Source organism: Uloborus diversus, chromosome 7 (assembly GCF_026930045.1).
Source record: "Uloborus diversus isolate 005 chromosome 7, Udiv.v.3.1, whole genome shotgun sequence".
Lineage (NCBI taxonomy): Eukaryota > Metazoa > Arthropoda > Arachnida > Araneae > Uloboridae > Uloborus > Uloborus diversus.
Genome location: NC_072737.1, coordinates 103727830 through 103747233, shown reverse-complemented (window position 1 = coordinate 103747233; position 19404 = coordinate 103727830). Strand labels below are relative to the sequence as shown.

Here is a 19404-nt window from a genome sequence, read left to right as displayed (position 1 = left end):
AGAATTATTTTTTTCATAATTTTTTTTTATTTGCAATGAGCAAAAAAAGGTTGTTGATGAACGTAAATAATACATTTGGCTCTTTTACCTTCAGCCAAGAAAGCAACGAAACTTAAATTATAGCAACCTGACTGGGAGCATGCTTCCTGAACTCTGATTGGCCCAATCTTTTCCGAAGCGGTTGGATTTGCACGTTTGCCGCCATTTGTTTGTACGTGTTTAAGTTCTTATGTGTGTGTATGGACGTGTATTTTTAATATTGCCGCATCCGGATATTGTTCGGACGCCCATATGTATTTCTCTTCAGTTGCGTAACTGCTAAGTGAAGATGTCATTCATACAACCGCGATCGCTTTTTACTGTGGAGGACGACGGCTTAATCCAGCGCTTGGATTTCAGCGACAGCGATGAACCCACCGACGACTCTGACAAGATTTCTTCGCCAGATCAACCCCGAAGCAGCCCCATCGAAGGTGACACCGACGAAGACGAACAGTTAGATTCATCATCGGATTCTTTGATGACTGATTTGACTTCAACTGTCAGACGACCTGCACTGACGCGGCGATTGAACCTCGACGTTGAAGTCGAAAACGTGGACACTACCCTTGCTTATCGGAAAGTAAGGGCTCTGAGATTGTTCGAATCACCCCAGTCTCCCAAAACCATACTCAAACAATCAGAGTTGACCCCTGGCGAAGAGAAAGACACGAGCCAGCGAACGCTGTCTCCGCAAATCGGTTCCTATGACTATAACCACAACATGGGACGGGGAAGACGAAGTAAACACTTCTATACACCCCAGTTAGAGACAAACATTAATCCTTTTACACAGAATTCTATATCTGTTTGTTCCTTGGGGAAGCGACGAAGAGACAGTGGCTATTCCAGGTAAGAAATAATACTGAAAATTTGATTTTATTTGACAGCAATGTATGTAGTTCAGCATTCTAGAGAATTTAGCAGTAAATTACCTCCCCTAAGGCATGGGGATGGAATGTATTCTATAGAATGCCTAGTATGAGACTCTAGCCTGCTATAGAATGCATAGATTGTTTGGAATGCCAAATTTTATACATTGCTGGTAGAACGGAGGTGAAAATATACACCTAGTTTTTATATTTTACTAATTACTCATCTGAATTCATTTATTCATATTTAGTATCAAAATTAGTTTAAATCCATGTGTCAAATTAATCAGATTGCGTAGTTAAAGGTAAGTGGATGCAAATGCTTCACATTACGTATACGTGTGTGTAATTGATTTTTTTAAAAGTAGAGTGTTTATCTGTGTTTTAAAGTCATGTTTCTCTAATACATTGAAAAAAGAAAAGCAAAGTTTTTTAATTTTAGAAAATGTCGTCCAACCAATATTTCAAGTCCAAATGCTATTTATCTATAAAACTACTATAATTTAGGTTTGATTTTAGTAATGAGTTTAACTAAACAATCGTACATACCATGTTTATGTCGATCTGACGAAATCTACCCTGAATAAGACGCTTTTTTATTGCTCCAGAATGTTAACTAAAAGGTTACATGATGTGTTTTTGCATGCATAAGTAATCAATTGAACTGAGAGAAATGTACCAAGTCATTGTCCCACATTTCTTCAATGTCTGATATTTAGTTTCTTTGGTGCGATTCTCAAGTCATTAGTGTCCAAGGCTCGAAAATTAAATTGCCCGACGTGCCTGGGGCAGGTAGAAAATTAAAATTGGACACATGTTTTTTATTTAATTAAAGATGTTTTTTTCTAAAATACATAAATATTATGTACCCTATTGAAAAGCACCGATATATCACAGCGTTGGCAAAAACCCGGGTTTTTTAAAAAAAGCCCATGGACCCAGGGTTTTTTGGGTTTTTTTAAAGTAAAACCCAAAAAAAAACCCAACTAAAGTTGGGTTTTTTAAAAGAAATGTGGGTTTTTTTGTCCTTTTTTAGGGAAAATGTGGGGTACTTGTAGAATATTGGAGCGTAAGTATATGGACAAAGTGCAAAAATTGTCTTTGGGTAAAAAAAGCTGGAAAACTAGTTGAAATTCAGCGTTTTCTGGAGAAAAATATAAAAGACGAAAAAACCCAAGAATGGTGAAGTTGCAGATTTTTTAATTTTCATTATTACCAACAGTTAAGGTAAAGTTACTTCTCGAGTGATAAAATCTATTGTACGTTTTTAATTACTACATTTTTTTTTGCATTTTACTTAAATGTATTTTATTTTGTCATGTAAAGCTACTGTAGAACCTCAAGTAGTTTAAATCCCTTTTTACTGAATTCCAGCTTAATCAAGATATTTAACTTTGAACTTTATGTTGCATGTTTTTCTATTTCTGTGTACAGAGTAAGAAATATTAAACTTTTTCGTAAGATAATGAAAATACTGTACCTGTTCTGTTTTCTGTCAACCATTTGAAAAATATGTTTATTTCTAAAAAATATACCTTGTGTTTATTCGAGATTTGTGACGTGTTGGTTAGCAGAAAATAATTCACATGAAAGCCTTTTAACTAGATTATTAGTTTCCTCTATTATATAGAGGATATATACTAGATATATTAGTTTCCTCTGTACAATCTACAAATATTGAGAAAATCAGACTGACAGGACTTGGTCAATATAATTTGAGTTATTTATTGACCAGTTAAAGAAAAAAGTTAAATACATTTATTTAAAATCTGAAGTATTTTTTTTAATGCCGTTAAGAGTTAAGAAATACTATTCAAGTTCAAAATTCATTTTTTATGTTCATGGTCTGTGGTGAAGAACAAATAAAAAAGAAGTTTAAATTGTAAAAGTATTTAAATTAATTAATTTTTTAGAAAGCTTCTCAGAAAATTTAAAAAACCCCAAAAGTGGGTTAAATAATGGGTTTTTTCAAAAAAAAACCCCATTGGGTCCAATTCGTCCAACCCTGATATATCATGCATGGTTTGTGTCATATCAAGTAATTTACAATGAAGTCCTTGTCTCTAATTTGCTCTGTGTACGCATATTGTTTACGAACAATTAGCCATTATTTAATAGTGTTTCCTCCAGGCATTTTCAATAAGTTAATAGTTCAATATACATTATAAGAGATTAAAAAAAAAATTTGGAGCAAATTTTTAAACATTTACTGTTAAGTTTAAACTTGAAAGCTATTTGGTCATATTCGGCCGAAAAATTACCTAAATGAGGAAGATACTACCTTAGCAACAGTTCTTGAAGGTCCCAGTTCTATACTTTATGCTTAAAATATCAATGATTTTCTACCACAGGCATTATTTCATAAAGATTCTAAATTAAATAAGAAAAAGTCGAATTTAAATACTGAAGTGATTCAGCATGCTCCTAAATTTCTATAGATATTTACCAAAAGTAGCAGATACAAACCAAATTTTACTATTAGAAAATTTCTGAAGTTACACTAATAGAAAAACTATAGTTATACAGTAGGCACCACTTAATGTAATCACTTTGGGACAAATACAATTTGATAACAATAACCGAAAAGAATCCAGGAGATACAAAGTAATGATTTTTTTTCCAATTAAGGTGCATTTATTTTGGCAACCTCAAATTAAAATCACAATGACTTAACTGAATGCAGTTTTAAATTATTAAATTAACAGAAAGGAAATATCTGAATTATAAAAAGTTAAAGCTAAATTATGCAATTTTTAATCACATTGTAATAGGTAAAACAAAATATGATCATTTTCCCTGACATTCGTAAACCAGTTTCAAAGCACATTCAGCTTTCCTATCTTTTCCAGCATGGTTTTGCTTGCTTAAATTTTAATTTAACTTCGCTTTGTTTTCAATCTCGACACAATTCTTTAATAGTTTACAAAGTAATGGCAACAATGGAGGTCCTACATCAATGCCTGCAACATGTCCAGCGACTGAATTTTTTTTAGGTGCAAAAGAAAGTTTTCTTAGGGGGAGTATGTGGTCAATGGTGGCAAACTTTCTGTAGCTTCATTCCTAGAAAAATTTTAACTGCTATTGAAAACCACAAAATCCTACACAGAAAGTTAGTCTCGTCAGAGGGTTTGCCTATGTATTTCTATTAATTGAAGAACAAAAACGGGGAAAAGAATGAAAGTTTATGAAAAAGTGATAACAATAAACGAAGAGGCTTGTTACGATATCCGACTTTTTTAACGTATGTTAACATACAAGTGTTCCGGGACTTCGTGATTCTGATAACATTAAGCGAATGATAACATTAACCGTGATCACATTAAGCTGCACCTACTGTATTTTGATAAATCTGCAGACAATATTGGTGCATGTGCCATTGAAAACCTTCTTGAACAAAATTTAGAAATGCAATTTTTAACACAGGGTTGCCACCCCACCGGGAAACCTGGAGAAACAGGGAAAATACAGGGAATTTAAAAATACAGTCGGACCTCCATATATCGAAGTAGCAAATTTCCGGGAAAAAATTCGATATATATAAATTTTGATAAATAGAAACGATCTTATTTTATCGTACAAATCTCCTAACACACTAAAATAAAAGCTCATTTTCATGTATAAAACCCAGTGTCTAATTTATACGAGCATCGGATAACATGAGAGATGAAAAATAAAAAATTAACCGAAATTACATTTTTGCGCCGTCATACATCTTCATTCTTCAGCAATTAACTTGATATGCAACATTAGGAGGGTTTCGTTTTGACAGTGTAATCGAGAGAGAAGTCAAAAATCAATCTACCTAACTTGAATGATTTTTACTGTAGCTAAAAAGACTAGGAATGATAATCAACAGACAAAAGGGATAACTTGAAACTGATTTTACAATGTTACTGGTTACTAGTGATGTGGAGCGGGTAAATACCCAGCGGGTAGTTAAATATTTTTTGGATATTTACCCAAGGCCTGGGTAAATACCCAAAAACTGGGTATTTTACAAAAAAATGCAAAAAGTGAATAATGTTAAAAACAAGTAATATAGCCCAATTTTACAAAAAAAAAAAAAAAAAAAATCACAGCTTCAGGGGACACCCCCCTAACCCTCATACTTCTTTTGACCCCCCACTTTTTTGGTGCACCAGCTGCCTGTGCTGGCGTTTACCTACCCAGGGCAGTATTGTATGACCCTCATTGTTTAATTTGATTCAGCTTTCAAAAGTAAAAGAAAAGATGATTAAAGTTAAATTTTCCTTTTTTTTTCTTCTGTATTTCTTCGTGTCTCAATGAAACATATTTTGATTTGAATCATGCATTTTCATTAAAATCAGAAGCCCGATATAAGTTTTAAAAAATAAATAAAGGGGGGGGGGAGGGGAATCGCGAATCTCCTGGTTATAATGAATGCAAAAAAGATTATGTTGATGCAAGTGTAAAGGTCTTTTTTATGTTTGCAATTTCTATTTTTCAATGCTAATACTCATCAATCACTTAATTAGAGAAGGGAGGGGGGGGGGTGATTTTCGCACGATTTGTTATGAATGATCAATTTATTTCCATTCTGTCATATTACTATAAATTTTGTAAACTGTTTTCAAAATGATACTATGATAGGAAAGTTAAGCACCCCGCCCCCTTTCTTTTTTTAAGTTTGTGACATCGAACCAGTCCTTGTTTTTATACATCCAAAGCAAATAGTAAAATTTGTCAACTTGGATACTATACTTGCTTTGGAAATTATCCTATCCCAGTTCTAAGCAATTTAAATTTCGTTGAGGAAAAATTTTATCTTTTTGCTAACGTTTTTTATTTGTTTAATGATTAATTTTTTCCTAGAGGCAAGCTCTATAAATTAGTTTTTCTTACCAGATTAACGCTTTCAATTTCAAATTAAAATTATTCTCGAAACATAGTTCGTCTATTAACTGACAAATAAAAATATCCAAACCATCAAATGCTAGGTTTAAAGTTCAAATCACTCAAAAAAATCTAAAATCCAATCAATGATCTGTTGTTGAAATATTCAAATGTTCTGAGCTTATGCGCTGTTTGAATTATCCGAAAAAGGTTTGTCTGTCTGAGCTTGAATGCATTTGCAATTGCCCGCTGAAACGGTTGTTATGACGTCACGTACATTGACGTCACTCTCAGGAGTGGAAGTGGGGTGTGGGGTGGTGCAACTGAATCTGACTCAACCCAGCGGAATGTAGAGGCAAGTGATTCATTGGAGACGATGGGGACTTCTGCAATTTTTTGCTTATTTTTATTTTGTTTTTACTGCCAATTTATTTCGCAAATTGAAAGCAAAATCAGGATAAACATTTTTAAAGAATTTTATGTAATGTTCTTTTTTTCTTCTTCTTTATTTCTTTTCTTTTTCTTTTTTTTTTGCAATTTTTGTTTGTGGAATAATTTATCAAAAGGGAACATATCCACTTTTTAGAAAAAAATCATTTTTTTTGACATTTTCTAAATTTTTCAGATGACCTTGATCAATCTCTTACCCTCAAGAAGTCCAAACGTGGAAAACCCTCTTTTATTTAAGGGTAAAGTGTGGCTTTTTGATCAAAAGGCAACAAATCCATCCTCTGCACGTTTTATTTTGAACAAAAGGGGATATATCCTGAAAGAATCTGTAGTACGAAAAACTTTTAGATCCAAAGGAACACATGTCCAAAATCCTCAAATTTTAATCCACTAATTTTAGATTCATGTACTTCAATAAGATAATATGAGAAGGTGAAATATTAGTTTTGGTGAAATTGTAATATTTAACGCTCAGGTTTTCGTTCAAAAGGGCACATATCTAAAATTAAGATGGCGATTTGTTTTTTTTTTAGACAAACATTTCTTACTCTGGGCCATGATTTGCTGTGATTTTGTGCTCAATTCTGTACCTAGAGATGTTGATAAAACTATTTTACCCTAACTCTTACCCTAATTCGTTTTTCTCACCTCCTGAACATTTTTGGAAAATGGATATGTTTCCTTTTGATAAATTAGTTCTCATTTTTAATTCAAGAAAATCCGTATATTTTACTAGTGTAAGTTTTAATAATTTAATATTACCGCTTCTTTTGTCTTAATTTTGCACTTTGATTTAAAATCATACGTTGCAAGTTGATTACCATAATACGAATAAGCTGTTTTTTTTTGCTTCGAATGAAGATGATGATGATGATGATGATTATTATTATTATTATTATTTTTTTTTTTTTTGCAGCCAAACATTTGAATTGTAAATGTGTTAAATCACACTCCGTGGGCAGGTGAACGGCAATATCTGCAGAAATTAGTTTTCGAGATAGTTGAAGAAATGTGTGTTGGATTCAATACTAACAATAGGGAAATGTTGTGGAATTAGGTCGTATTGGTAGCCGTTTTTTTTCCAAGCCTTTTTTTCAGCGGAAACCAAATAAGCAAGCTTGAACAATAAAGCTAACGCGCAATAGAAATTTGCAGTTACAGCCCTTTACCTCTCACGGAAGTACAGCATTCGCTCAGTTTTAAATCATTATGCTAATAGAAAACTAAATTAAAAATTTTACGTGTATTTTTTTTAAAATTTTTTTTAGTGAATTACTTTATTCACCTATAAGTTGCGGATTATTCTATACATCTGATTGAAGCTATTCGAAAACATCCCTATAGAAATTGTTCGTAATTTGTACGTGTGACTACATTTCTTCCTGTTGTATAATTACTCTTAAGAGCTGTGGGAATTCCAGGTGTTGTACTCATCAATTTGTCTTATCAATTTACCTTACCGTTAGAGATCCGAAAGGCCTGGTGCTCACTCGAGCTTGCCTTTATGGAGGGAAGAGATTCAACAGTTGTCAACTGAGTGTTCCTTCCCATAGGTATTGTGCGTGGGAAACAATATTTCTGCATTAAGAAACGGTTGTTTTCGCTTCGTTTAACGTAATTTTATTTCCCTGTATGGTATGCTGGTGAAACTTTATTTCGTGGAAAAGCTTGGCTAACTAACAGGAATTTAACTTTTTCCAAAGTTGTTAATGCATTGCAGCGTTGATGAAAAGTAATTGATTGTAATTGAATAACTCATTTGCATATTAACCTTTTATAACAATCAGCTAATTTTGTTTCAAACGATTGAAAAGACGAGTCCTTCTTCCCAGTTTAAAATTGCTCAAATTTGTCAGGAAAGTGTCCACCTTTTTTCCCTTCATCATTTTGTTGGAAGCAGGGACCGACATGGGGGGGGGGGGGGGGGGTGCAGTCTTTTGATGATTCGCTGTTGATTCTGTTGCTGAAGCAGCCTTATCTCCGCCTTATCCCTATGCAGTTAAAGATCCGAATAAAATTTTTTTGAGAAAGTTCAAGATAAAGATAGCAAAGCTTTATGACAAGAACTTGGTTACGTAATCAAGTCTTAAAATAACTACTGTTAAAGTTATCTAAGACCAAGAGCAGAATTGAAAATACATGTAATTTCTTGAATAGGTGAAGTAAGAATTGCGGAAGATAATCTCTCTTCAGATTGAAGGTCATAACTTTAGAATTGACGTCAACAGACATGACTGCAAGAAAATTTCTTTTCTCCCCCCCCCCCCTTTTGCTAGGATTAGGATCTGCAGTATCGATGCTTTCTTCAATTCCAGTATTATTTTCATTTCCAACAAAACATTAATGTGTAGAAAACGTTATCATTTCTGAAAATTAGATACACAGTGAAATTTGCGTAAATTGACCAACAATGCATTTTTTTGCAATTGCGGACTCGGATACATCGGACAGACCCGCCGCTCTTTGAAATTTCGGTTAAAAGAGCATCAAAGCTATGAGAGAAAACAACAGCTGAATAAATCCAGTATTGCTCAAGTTAATTTAAACAGGTGGTGAACTTATAGAGGTTGAATTATATGATAGATCTATTTCTGTGTTTGAAAATAGCGTTCAACTAAGACCCGTGGTCAACTTTACAGGTTTTACTGTATTTGTTTTTGCAACAGATTTGCTTTGATTTTGAAAATCTCGACAATTGTTATATTGAGATTTCTTTGAAACTTTTTTGTCATAATCGTTAGATCCGCGTTCTAAATATTGAAATAAATCAAAAAAGATAATTTTTCAGTTATTTTAAAATTGAGCAAATGAACGATCAATAAGTCAATTTCAACTTCAAAATTAATATTATTATGGCCAGTTTCTAAAGTACAACGTGTTGAAAACAAATTCAAATTGAAAAACCATGCGATATGCATAAATAGTACCATGTCGCAATTGTAGTTCTTTTTCGAATCTGTGTTTGTTTGCCCCCCCCCCCCTTCCCCCGAGGTTGTTTAAATGTTCAAGCAATATTTAGGAAAATAGACTGTTTTCCGCCATGCAATGTAGAAGTATTCGACAGCGTACTTTTTTTTTTTTTAAATAGCGTCAAGTAAATTAACAAACACAAACATTCGAATTTTTCAGTCCATCAATTTTGAATGGGAAGTTATCTTGAATCGTCCCAGAAACCATGAAGGCTGACGCAGATGGTTTGCTTCAAGTAGGGTCATTCCAATCGTCGTTGAGATTCGAATTACGGCCAAGATAAGATTCTTGCAGCAGGGATAAGATTACTTCCGCAAACATAGGGCATATCTTTAAAATGCCTTTGAGCGAGACGTTTCATAATTTTAGAAATTTCGTTTTATTTTCTAATTTCTTGCCAAAAATTTCAGTACATTGTTCTTTTTTAGTTAAAAGAAAAATCTTTTCCATACCTAACTTATTCTACATTATTTTGTCCAAAGGTTTTTAAGAATAACTAAATTCCTTCCGAAAAAATCATTTTGAAAAAATCAGCTAATTTATTTGCATGATTTTGCATAAATAAATCAGCGGTAAATTCAAGATGGCGAAATATTTCTTTGACATACTTAAAAAATAGTTCGAGCTTTACTTGCGTAGTGGCGCTAATGCTGCTCTATTTGTTACTATTTTAGTTGTTAATTTTTGGAACATTTTTGTAGTTTTAGAAGAATATTAGCGAAACAAAATTACTACTTTTTCGTTCTCTAAAAAATGTGAACCCCTCCGCATATAAAGGAAAGGCAAGGGCGCAGCGAGGGTGTTTGGGGGTCACCCCACCTCATTCTTGGGTTTTAACACATCTTGTATTGTTAATCCTAATGTGATACTTTTTTTACAATTGATTACTTCAACCCCCTCACTCTACTCTTCCAGCAGATAAGCACTACTGGAGGTAGGCTCTCTGCTGCACTTAATTTTTTTTTTATAACCTTTAGCCTATCTAAATTCTCTAACAGTTTTATACCGCTCCCCATCTAGGAAAAGGATTTTCGTAATTATGTGTTCAAAAAATTTACAAATTGAAATTAATAAAATGCATTTTTAATTTTAAAATGAATACCAGCGTTGAAAATAAACTGTTGGAGTTCTACCCCCCCCCCCACACACACATTTGCAACTTTTTGTGGAAATTAAAATTAGCTATTTTTTTCCTTCCCGTAAAAAAACACGCATTATGATCACTCCATTTATGAACAAAAATTTGTTTTAGAATCATCAACTTCCACTTCATTTGGGAATTGATATTCCATTTTGGCAATCTGCTTTTAAACATTTAAAAAAGTTTTTTTTTTGCAGCAGGTTAAAAATATTCATTTCTTCGTCCCGTGTCCTTGTGCGAAATGCGTTATATCTTCGTTTTTCGAATAGAACCCTATAGTTCTTATCCAAACATCCAAACATACTGCTTGAACGGGGGGGGGGGGGGGGGATTTTGGTTTATCCCCAGTTTCGCCGGTATTAAAAATCCCTCCCCCCCTTCATGAATCAAAATGTATAACTGAAACTGAAAAACAAGAGGATGGAAATTTCGTGTCGGCAAAACTGGGGGACATCCAAATTCCGTCATAGCCGATTTCCAGGTATATTTTTTAATTTGAGCTCAATCAGAATTAGGTGATAACAGTCCCTGTTCCAGACGTGGCTCCAAGGGAGGGGCAGGGGGGGCAATTGACCCCCTGTCGGAAACGTCTTGCCCCCCCGTCGGGGAAAATTTTGTATTTCGTCGGGGAATCTGTTTGCTTTGGCGTTTATCGTAAATGAAAAATTTTTTCCTCGGATATGAACTTGAAAAACATTAGTAGAAAAAAGTAGAAGTATCTTAAATATTTAAAAAAAAGGAAACAAAAAATCAATTCCCTTCGGGGCCACCCACCTTGACACCTGCAATTTAGCCCGAGTGTATAAGTCCCCTTTTAACGTCGCCCAGATGGTGATAAAATAAGGGATAGCTATTGCTACGGGGGAAATGGTGTGTTTTTCATCCTTGAAATTTCTATTTATCGATGAGCTGGTTTCGACACCTCAGGGTGTCGACGACTAATAAAAGAGTACAATCTCCCCTTGACTATCCACGTCCCTGCCGAATGTAGTGGTGATTTCCGGTCAGACCTAAGGCGTCGTCATCTGGTTATCGGATTACGAGACAAATACGTACCGAGTGACAACAGCCAGGACGAGACGGGGGGGGGGGGGGGGTCATCGGAAAAAAAACATGCTTCGGAGATTTTTCCTTTTCTATTACATTTGCTAAACAGCACTTCAGCCAGTGCAGACACACTCTATTGATGCGTTTTAAAATACTTCTCTGGGTAAATAACTGCAATATTATCTTTCATTTTCACTCTGTAGTTACAAGTAAGTTATTACTATAGTTATTTAAAATTTATCTGATTATTGTTGGATTATTCTACAACAAAACATATCGATGAGTAAACGATCCTTTTACCTCATACAAGGAAGCGTACTAAAGTAGATTGAATTTTTTAGTGTAATGATGTTTTGTCGGCAAATTCTAAACGCAAGAAAAAAATTCTTTTGACTAATGTAATAAAAGCAAATACATGTTTAAGATTTTAAATACATGTTTCTCAAAAACTTATATTGATCTTGTTTGTAGACTGCATACTGGGGGATCAGGGGATCATACTAGGGGCTGCATACTAGGGGGCATAATAGTTTTGCTGGGAATGAAGAAGAAATGAGAATGATTTAGTAAACATCGAGTTTGGCACAACTAAACAATCATTGGATTATTAAGCGTCGGGTTGGTATTGCATCAGGTTTGGGTTCTTTTTGAGAAAAATGTCTGGAGGAAGGGGAGGGGCGAACCTTTTGGAAAAGGCCAAATTAAATAAATAAATAAATCATGTGCTAAAGGCAATTGAAAATATATTTTGCTTCCAAATTTCATTTTTACTTTCTTCTATATCTAATATATAGAAGAAAGTATTGGATTCGTGCAAATTTTCGAATTTCGAATTTTGACGGATTCGAACGTTTTGAGGTGTGCTGAGTCCATTTCGACTATTTTTGTAAAATGTCTGTCTGTCTGTGTGTGTGTGTGTGTATGTGTGTGTGTATGTATGTGTGTCACGTCTGTGTGTGACCAGTTTTTTGTGGCCGCTCTACAGCAAAAACTACCGCATGAAATTGAACGAAATTTGGTACACATCTGTGCCCCTATGTGAACTTGTGCCCATTGGTTTTTGGCGCGAATTCCTCCAAGGGGAGTGGAGCAATGGGACGTTTTTTGAGTTACGCGTGCTTGCTATTCCTCAGGAAGTAACTGGCGGAATCAAACAAAATTTGGTCCATATGTTGCCCGTAACAGGAGCAGGTGCTGATTCAATTTTGGTGTCAATAGCTCAAACGGGGGTTGAGTTATAGAACGTTTTTTGTCGTCAATTGTGACTGCTGTATCTCAAGAAATAACGAACGGAATCAAACAAAATTTTTTTGACAAGTAGCCCTTATTGGGTATAAGAGCTGATTTTATTTTGGTGTCAACAGCTAAAAAGGGGGTAGCGCAATCTCCCCTTCTTTTTTTCCATTGTGAGTGCCCTATCTCGAGAAGTAATGCTACGTTCTAGTTGAAATTTGGAATATATGTGAATCCGTACGTAAACAGGCTTTGGTTCAATTTTGACTCCAATCGCTCCAAGAGGTGTTGATTTTTTTTTTTTTTTTTTTGCGAATAAAAATAGTTTTATTAATGCAACAATAAGAAAGATAAATCGTAATAGATTGTCGTCTGCGTATTTCTCGTGATTTTAATTGTATGGAAATGATAGGAAATATTAACTCAATGATTTAAAATTTTTAACTGTTGCCATCTTATGTTTGTTAATAAATAAAATATTTGTAATTAATTCAAGTAAGGCTTTTAAAGTAACTTTCAATTTTCGCTCTTTGTTTTGTTTTTACAATAATTCAGACATTGGGATGGTCGTCAAGTTTTTGCATGTGAAATTTTGTTTTTGTTAGGAATATTGCTTCCTCGTTAAGCATGGGGAGGGATCAGAAAAAGGAAAAATATAGAAGAAAGTTTCGTGATGGCCACAACATACTAGTTTCAGATGTTATCATGTAGTCGAAACTCATGTTTCTAACTTAAAGTAAAGCCTGCAATAAGCTGCGCTCAGTCCATACTGCTGTCGGACCAGGTCTAATTCAAAAGTCAATATTGCTCCTTCGAAATCGATCAAACCAACTTACAAACTGGTACTAGGCTCAGTCTTGTTTAAGTTTTTTTTTGCAAATTATGTTCTATTTTTTTTTAATATGCTTTTTTTCAAGTGCTAAAATAGTGTAAAAAAAGCAGTGCTGCGGAGTCGGAGTCGGACTGATTTTGGAGAGAAGGAGTCTGATTTGGAATTTGTTGGTTAATAATGACAAGAGTCAGAGTTGGAGTCATTTTCCCCTAATGGCCGTAACACTGCCAGTGATTGCTGGGTCGGAGTGAGAGTTGGAATCGAACTGACGTTAGGGTATAAAGGAGTCGGAGTTGAGTGATCTAAAATTTTTGAAGTTGGAGTCGACCATTTTCTCTCCGACTCCGTAGATCTGCAAAAAAGCTCCATGTATGGAAATTTTGGGGTAAGACTTAGAATTTACACTTTTTCCTCTTGGTCTGGAAAGTGAGTGCAAACTTAAAATTTGAAAGTATGACAGATTTCAACTGACATGATCAATAAAAAGTTTGAAACTAATGGTTATGCATTTTCGAATTATGAAAAGTGCTTCAAAAAATTTTAAAAATAAAAAAAAGGTAGGTATATAGTAAATTTAAAAAAAAAAAAAAGAAAAAAACCTTACACAAGATAAAATTGATGCAATTAATGTTAATCACTTTGATACTTAATAAATTTGTTTATTGCGTAATATCGTCGGCACCATGCTGAACTAACGAATCTGAAAATTGGCTCTTTTCAGGAGAGCCAAAACAAAATTTTGTCCATTAGACGCGTTCAGTTATTTTCAATGTATTAATTTTTATAGATAACTTTAAGTGTAAAATTTATTGTTCGAAGTAGTAATAGCCTTTTTTCAGTACTGCGGCAAACCATTGAATTTAAAAAACGAGATTCGCGATTTATCACCTTCGTTTGTTTATTAAGTTTAGCATGGTGCTGACCATACTATTAAGTTTCGTTTCTTTTTTTTTAAAATTATTATTATTATTATTATTATTATTATTTTTTTTTTGATTGCACAACACACACACATTACTTTCGTTTTGTGCATTTAAAACTTAGAACCAAGTCTGAGAAGTTGGAGTCGGACTGATTTTGAGGTCAAGAAGTCGGAGTCGAAAGTTTAAAACTTCAAGAGTCGGGGTCGATCATTTTCAATTAAAATCTGCAACCCTGCCAGTTCTTGTGGAATCGGAGTCGAAGGCTTTAAAATTCCCGAAGTTGGAGTCGGTCATTTTTCTTCCGACTCCTCAGTCCTGCTTAGAACTACTGGTGTGACTATTCATTTGTATAATTTCAATCTCGCTCACTACATTTTAATTTTTATTTTCTATTTCAAACATGCTTCGGCGGCCCACACATTTTCTTCCAAATAATCTGTGATTTGCAGGATGATATTTTTAAAAATCTAGGAATGAAATATGTTGGCGGTCCCTATGAAACTATCATGATTATTTATACGATCAAAAGAAAGAAAGGAAGGAAAAATCATGGATTTATTTTTATACTATTTAATTGCAAAATCCAATGCGGCCCGCCGGTTCCATCCACCACCAGCTAGGCCTAATCGATGTAGACCTTTTGTTACCATAGAAAATAATTAAAATCCGTAAAAATTTGCACCTTTTCTAATTTTTTAGCGCAAAATTTTTATCCGTTTCCAGTTTCTATTTGTTATCAAATAAAATACTTGTAATTGGTTTTAGCAAGCAAGGCTCTTCAAAAGATATTCATTTTTTTCTCTTGATTCTGCTTTTGCAATAACAAAACTTAGTAGTTGTGATTGTATTCCCTTTTTCGTGCTTTCCCAAGTTATCTCGGAAAAATAAAATAATGAAAGAAAATATAAATAAATTTAATTTTATACATGTTCTGACTCGCGAGGTTCATCTTAATATAAAGCTAGGCATCGGGCTCAAGTTTCTTTTGAATTTTTTAACTTAATATTAGTTACTGTTCTGCTTACTTAAGATGTGGATTTCTCTGCTCCCTAATAAATATGTTGATGAGCTAGTGGATGAGCACCGCTATACTCTTGAGCCTTAGAGTTTAGATCCCGTAAATTTGTGTGTTTATAAGGTTTGATTACGGCAGAAGGAGGGGGGAGGAACACTGAATATCTTAATTGGTCATTAACCTCATCACCCTAACGTTACAATACATGACCTACAATTATGTTTCTTTAATTTTGGAACTTTTTCGGTTGTGCACCTCGACTCTCACTCCCTACAAAATACCATTACAGATCGACTAAAATCTCGTTTATTGGACTTCAATTTCTTAAAATTATTTGGAGGTGAGCATCCAACCCTTGTCTGCATGAAACCACTGAAGATCATCTAAAATTGCGTTTTCAGAGCTACAATTTCGAAAATTTTCCGGGGGAGGACCCCCCGGACCCCCCTCATTTCTGTAAGAGCAACATTACATTCACAACTACATTAATGTTGTTAAGTTTCTTTCTCTGCATAAACTCTGTAGAGCACACATTTTAAATGATTTTACATTATATTCAGATTTTTCGTCAAATTCTGCTTCTTACACTGTTCTAGTTTATTGATGTCGAAATATGAACCTGCTCACAAAAGCCTAGTTTCATGTTTTTAATTTTAAATTTAATTTTATTTTTCTAATTATGTTATTTTATCTTTATTAAAATTTTTATTGTTTGCTTTTAATTTTTATGGGGAATTCGTGTTGTTAGACGCCAAGAATGATTAGTTTCTTTATCACCTAAATTGGAGGGGGGGGGGGAATCTTGCAAACTAAAATTTGGCTATGCCTCCCTGTCGGGAAAGCTTGCCCCTCCGTCGGGGATTTCCTAGCGCCACCACTGCCCTGTTCTCAATATTAGGATTGGCAATATGCGTTAAAACCAAGTCCCCCCCCCCATTGGCTGTGGAACTGATTGCCATTGTTGTTTTCTGATCTTAGGTACAGTGCGTTAATACTTCTACTACTATCTATTCTCATTTGACCAATTTCTGTCTTAGTACCATCTAACCATCAAGAGGAGATAAAATGGATTGAGTGAAGACTTCCATTCGTGAAATAAAGACACCAGTCACATGAAGTGTTTTAAAGCGAAACATTGGAAGAAATCAGGTTTTTTTGGTTAGTTTCACTCAAAACGTGTCAGCTGTCGTTGTTAAGTCACGTGATTTCAGATATTTGCCCAAGCTTTTGCTAAGCCAATGATTGGAATTGCCCCCTCCATTTATAATTCCTGCTCTAAGCACCTAATATCCTAAAGGATATTTTAATCTTGGCGACATTTTCAAGTAACCTGAACCACCGAATTAGGCCAGAGTCGACATCTGGCAATCTGGTTCTCATTGCGTCGACCACATGTTTGTAGTGACCGTTGACAATAAACCTGTGGCGTGCACTCAAGGGTTGGCCATACCTGCCGTTGTGCCACCCCCGATCGCAAAACGAGGCCGAAGATCGGGCGATGGATGGTTTCGCATCTGCATCCGGATCCGAGGAAGGGAACACCTGGAGCAGAACAGAAGTTGCCGAGGACACAGATGACACAATGGGACAACGTCAGCTGTTGGCTGGAGTTGCTACCACTTGTTGAAGAGGGAGGCACGTGCGAGCGATCAGCAGCTGAGATGCTATCGCAATCGGGAGCGTGCGAGGGAATGTCGAGTGGGTCTCACTGGATAAGGCCACAATGGTCTTGAACTTTGTTTATCTGCTGGAGGTTGAAGAATATTGCTGATGAGTTTGTTATGAAGTTGGGGAGGGGGGGGGGGGGTGCCATTGCAAAAGAAAAACGAACATTCTGTTGCATGCTTGCTAAGTCTTCTGAAATCGTTCTCCAAATTCTTCCAATTTGCGGCGGAAAAAAAAAGCTTTTGGTTTTACTCCCCCCCTCTCAACCCGTTCGTCTTCTCTGCGAGCAACTAATTTCTCATTAATTTTACAGTTACTTAGTCTCAAATAAAACTTTAATATGCATTAATTTTTAAATTAACTTGTTAAACATATTTTTAAAACGATTTTTTCAATTTTTTATTTTTGTGGTTTTCTATTTTGTTTGATTATTATCATTTTTGGTTTGAAAATTGTATTTGATGATGCTTTCACTGCAATTCACAATGGGTTATCATTGAAATCGAATAAAAAAGGGGACTTATTACGCTGAGCAACTTTAAAAATTCTATTTTAGCAAAAATCGTTTCAGTAAGTTCTCTTTGCCTTGCGAAGCAGGAAACGCCTTCGGAAAAAAAAAAATGTCCAATTTCAATGAAATGTTTGCTAACGCGACTCTTTTCTTCTGGCAAGAAGAGTGTGCAAGGCTTCCTTCTGAAGATGGATGTTGGAAGTGTTGATGAAATCGCTCCGACGGAAAACGGGACGAAAGAAAATTCGATAATATTTTTCAATTTTTACTTCGAGAAAACAAAAAATAATCTGGACACAATCCGTTTGAAAGCACTTGCATCGGGGCATGATCCTCCCTTCCCTCTCCTCCCGCACTCAAGTGCAGATCGCAACTCTGTCTAGAAATGTCATGGAATTTAGCGAAAATATAATTTTTTTTCCTTTAAATAAATTTACCTTTCGAGCTAGGCATGCTGGCATTGAACCGGCTTTTTAAAATTAAAATATTATTGTAATCGGCATTGAAGCGGCTTTTTAAAATTAAAATATCATTGTAATTTTTACCATTTGAGATTTTATTAGATGGTGAACAATTTTCATGAATTCAATTTTTAAAATCTCCCTAATTTATTTAATCAATATTGTTATTACTTTAGGTAATTAAATTGGGAAAATTCTGTAATTCTGTGAAGAAAAACCACTTCTCCTGGTTCTGGTTAAGTTGCTTAACAAATTTCTTTTCTTCCTTTCTTTCCTTTTTTTTTGTTTTAGTTTTGAGAGTTCAAAACGGAACATTCGCCCAATATGCTTATCCTTTTGTCACCTTTCTTTTCAATTTTGTTTACAAAATTTCGTCTGTATACAAAATTCCGTATTAAAAGAGCTATTAAAAGGGTCTGTACTGTGTCAGCAAAAAAAAAAAAAAAAAAAAAGTATATTCTTCACGATTATAAAGGTTTGAGTCTAATTAAGAAGTTTATATTTGTCCTCTATAAAATGACGACCAAAGTTCTGAAACTATCTTTATTTTCATTAGAAAACAGGATTTCAAAGGAGTGCTAACTGAATAAATCTGCCCTATAACTTCGGTGTCGTGCTACGTGTTTTCTTCCACATTTTTTTTATTTTTTGTACAGCATCATATGCAGGACAAATATCAGCCCCCAATTTATATAAATAGCGCTCTTGTGTTCGGTCCTCCGGAAACCGTTGAATTTGTGAACATGGACTGCGCCTTGTTATCGATATTGGGGAGAGCTGGAAGAAAGTGCATCCGTCGTCTCCTTTTCAAACCATCCCCAGAGAACGTGGAGAGAATAGGAATCCCCCCCCCCCCCCCAATAATCTCCCACTTTTATTCAAACACATTCGCGTGGCCGTCGCGTGTCTTGCCGCGCGCGTGGCAAGGCAGATGTGTTCTTCACGTAACGAACATTGAATTTCTTCAATCACCTGGTCGCCGCCTTGGATCGATCCAATAGGTAAAGGCGGGCTTTTTGAAAAGTTCTAACGTTCGGAACGGCAGAGCATGCGATATCGCCCCCTCTTCCCCCATATGTGTGGAACCCTTCTTTGATATCGTTCGTCTGCTTTTGGAGATCGAGTTTGTTTTTGTTTGGGTTTCCTGGTAGAAGTTGTGTGTTGACGGTTACGGCTTCTGCTTTCCGCGACTTCCTCCGTTCACAGCTGTTTTGCGGGCTTCCTGCGTTTTTGTTGTACTCCAGTTCTTGTTCCGTCATCTGTCATATTTACTGTTTGCACTGGAATAAGAGTTATTAGTTCTGGGCTGTGAACATTGCTGCCTCTTTAAAAAATAGGAAATGAATACAATGGAGGAATACATTTAAAGTTTTAAAGATGAGTCCCCCCCT

The 19404-nt window shown here is 35.0% G+C and overlaps 1 protein-coding gene across 1 annotated transcript in view; it reads left to right on the top strand.

Annotated features, from left to right (window-relative positions):
• The first annotated feature begins 211 nt into the window (after positions 1 to 211).
• LOC129226356 (wee1-like protein kinase) overlaps positions 212 to 19404 on the top strand; it is a 57189-nt gene continuing 37996 nt past the window's right edge. The window contains exon 1 of the mRNA XM_054860959.1: positions 212 to 891. Within this exon, the coding sequence (XP_054716934.1) occupies positions 329 to 891 (563 nt within the window). The 5' untranslated portion in view covers positions 212 to 328. The remainder of the gene's footprint in view (positions 892 to 19404) is intronic.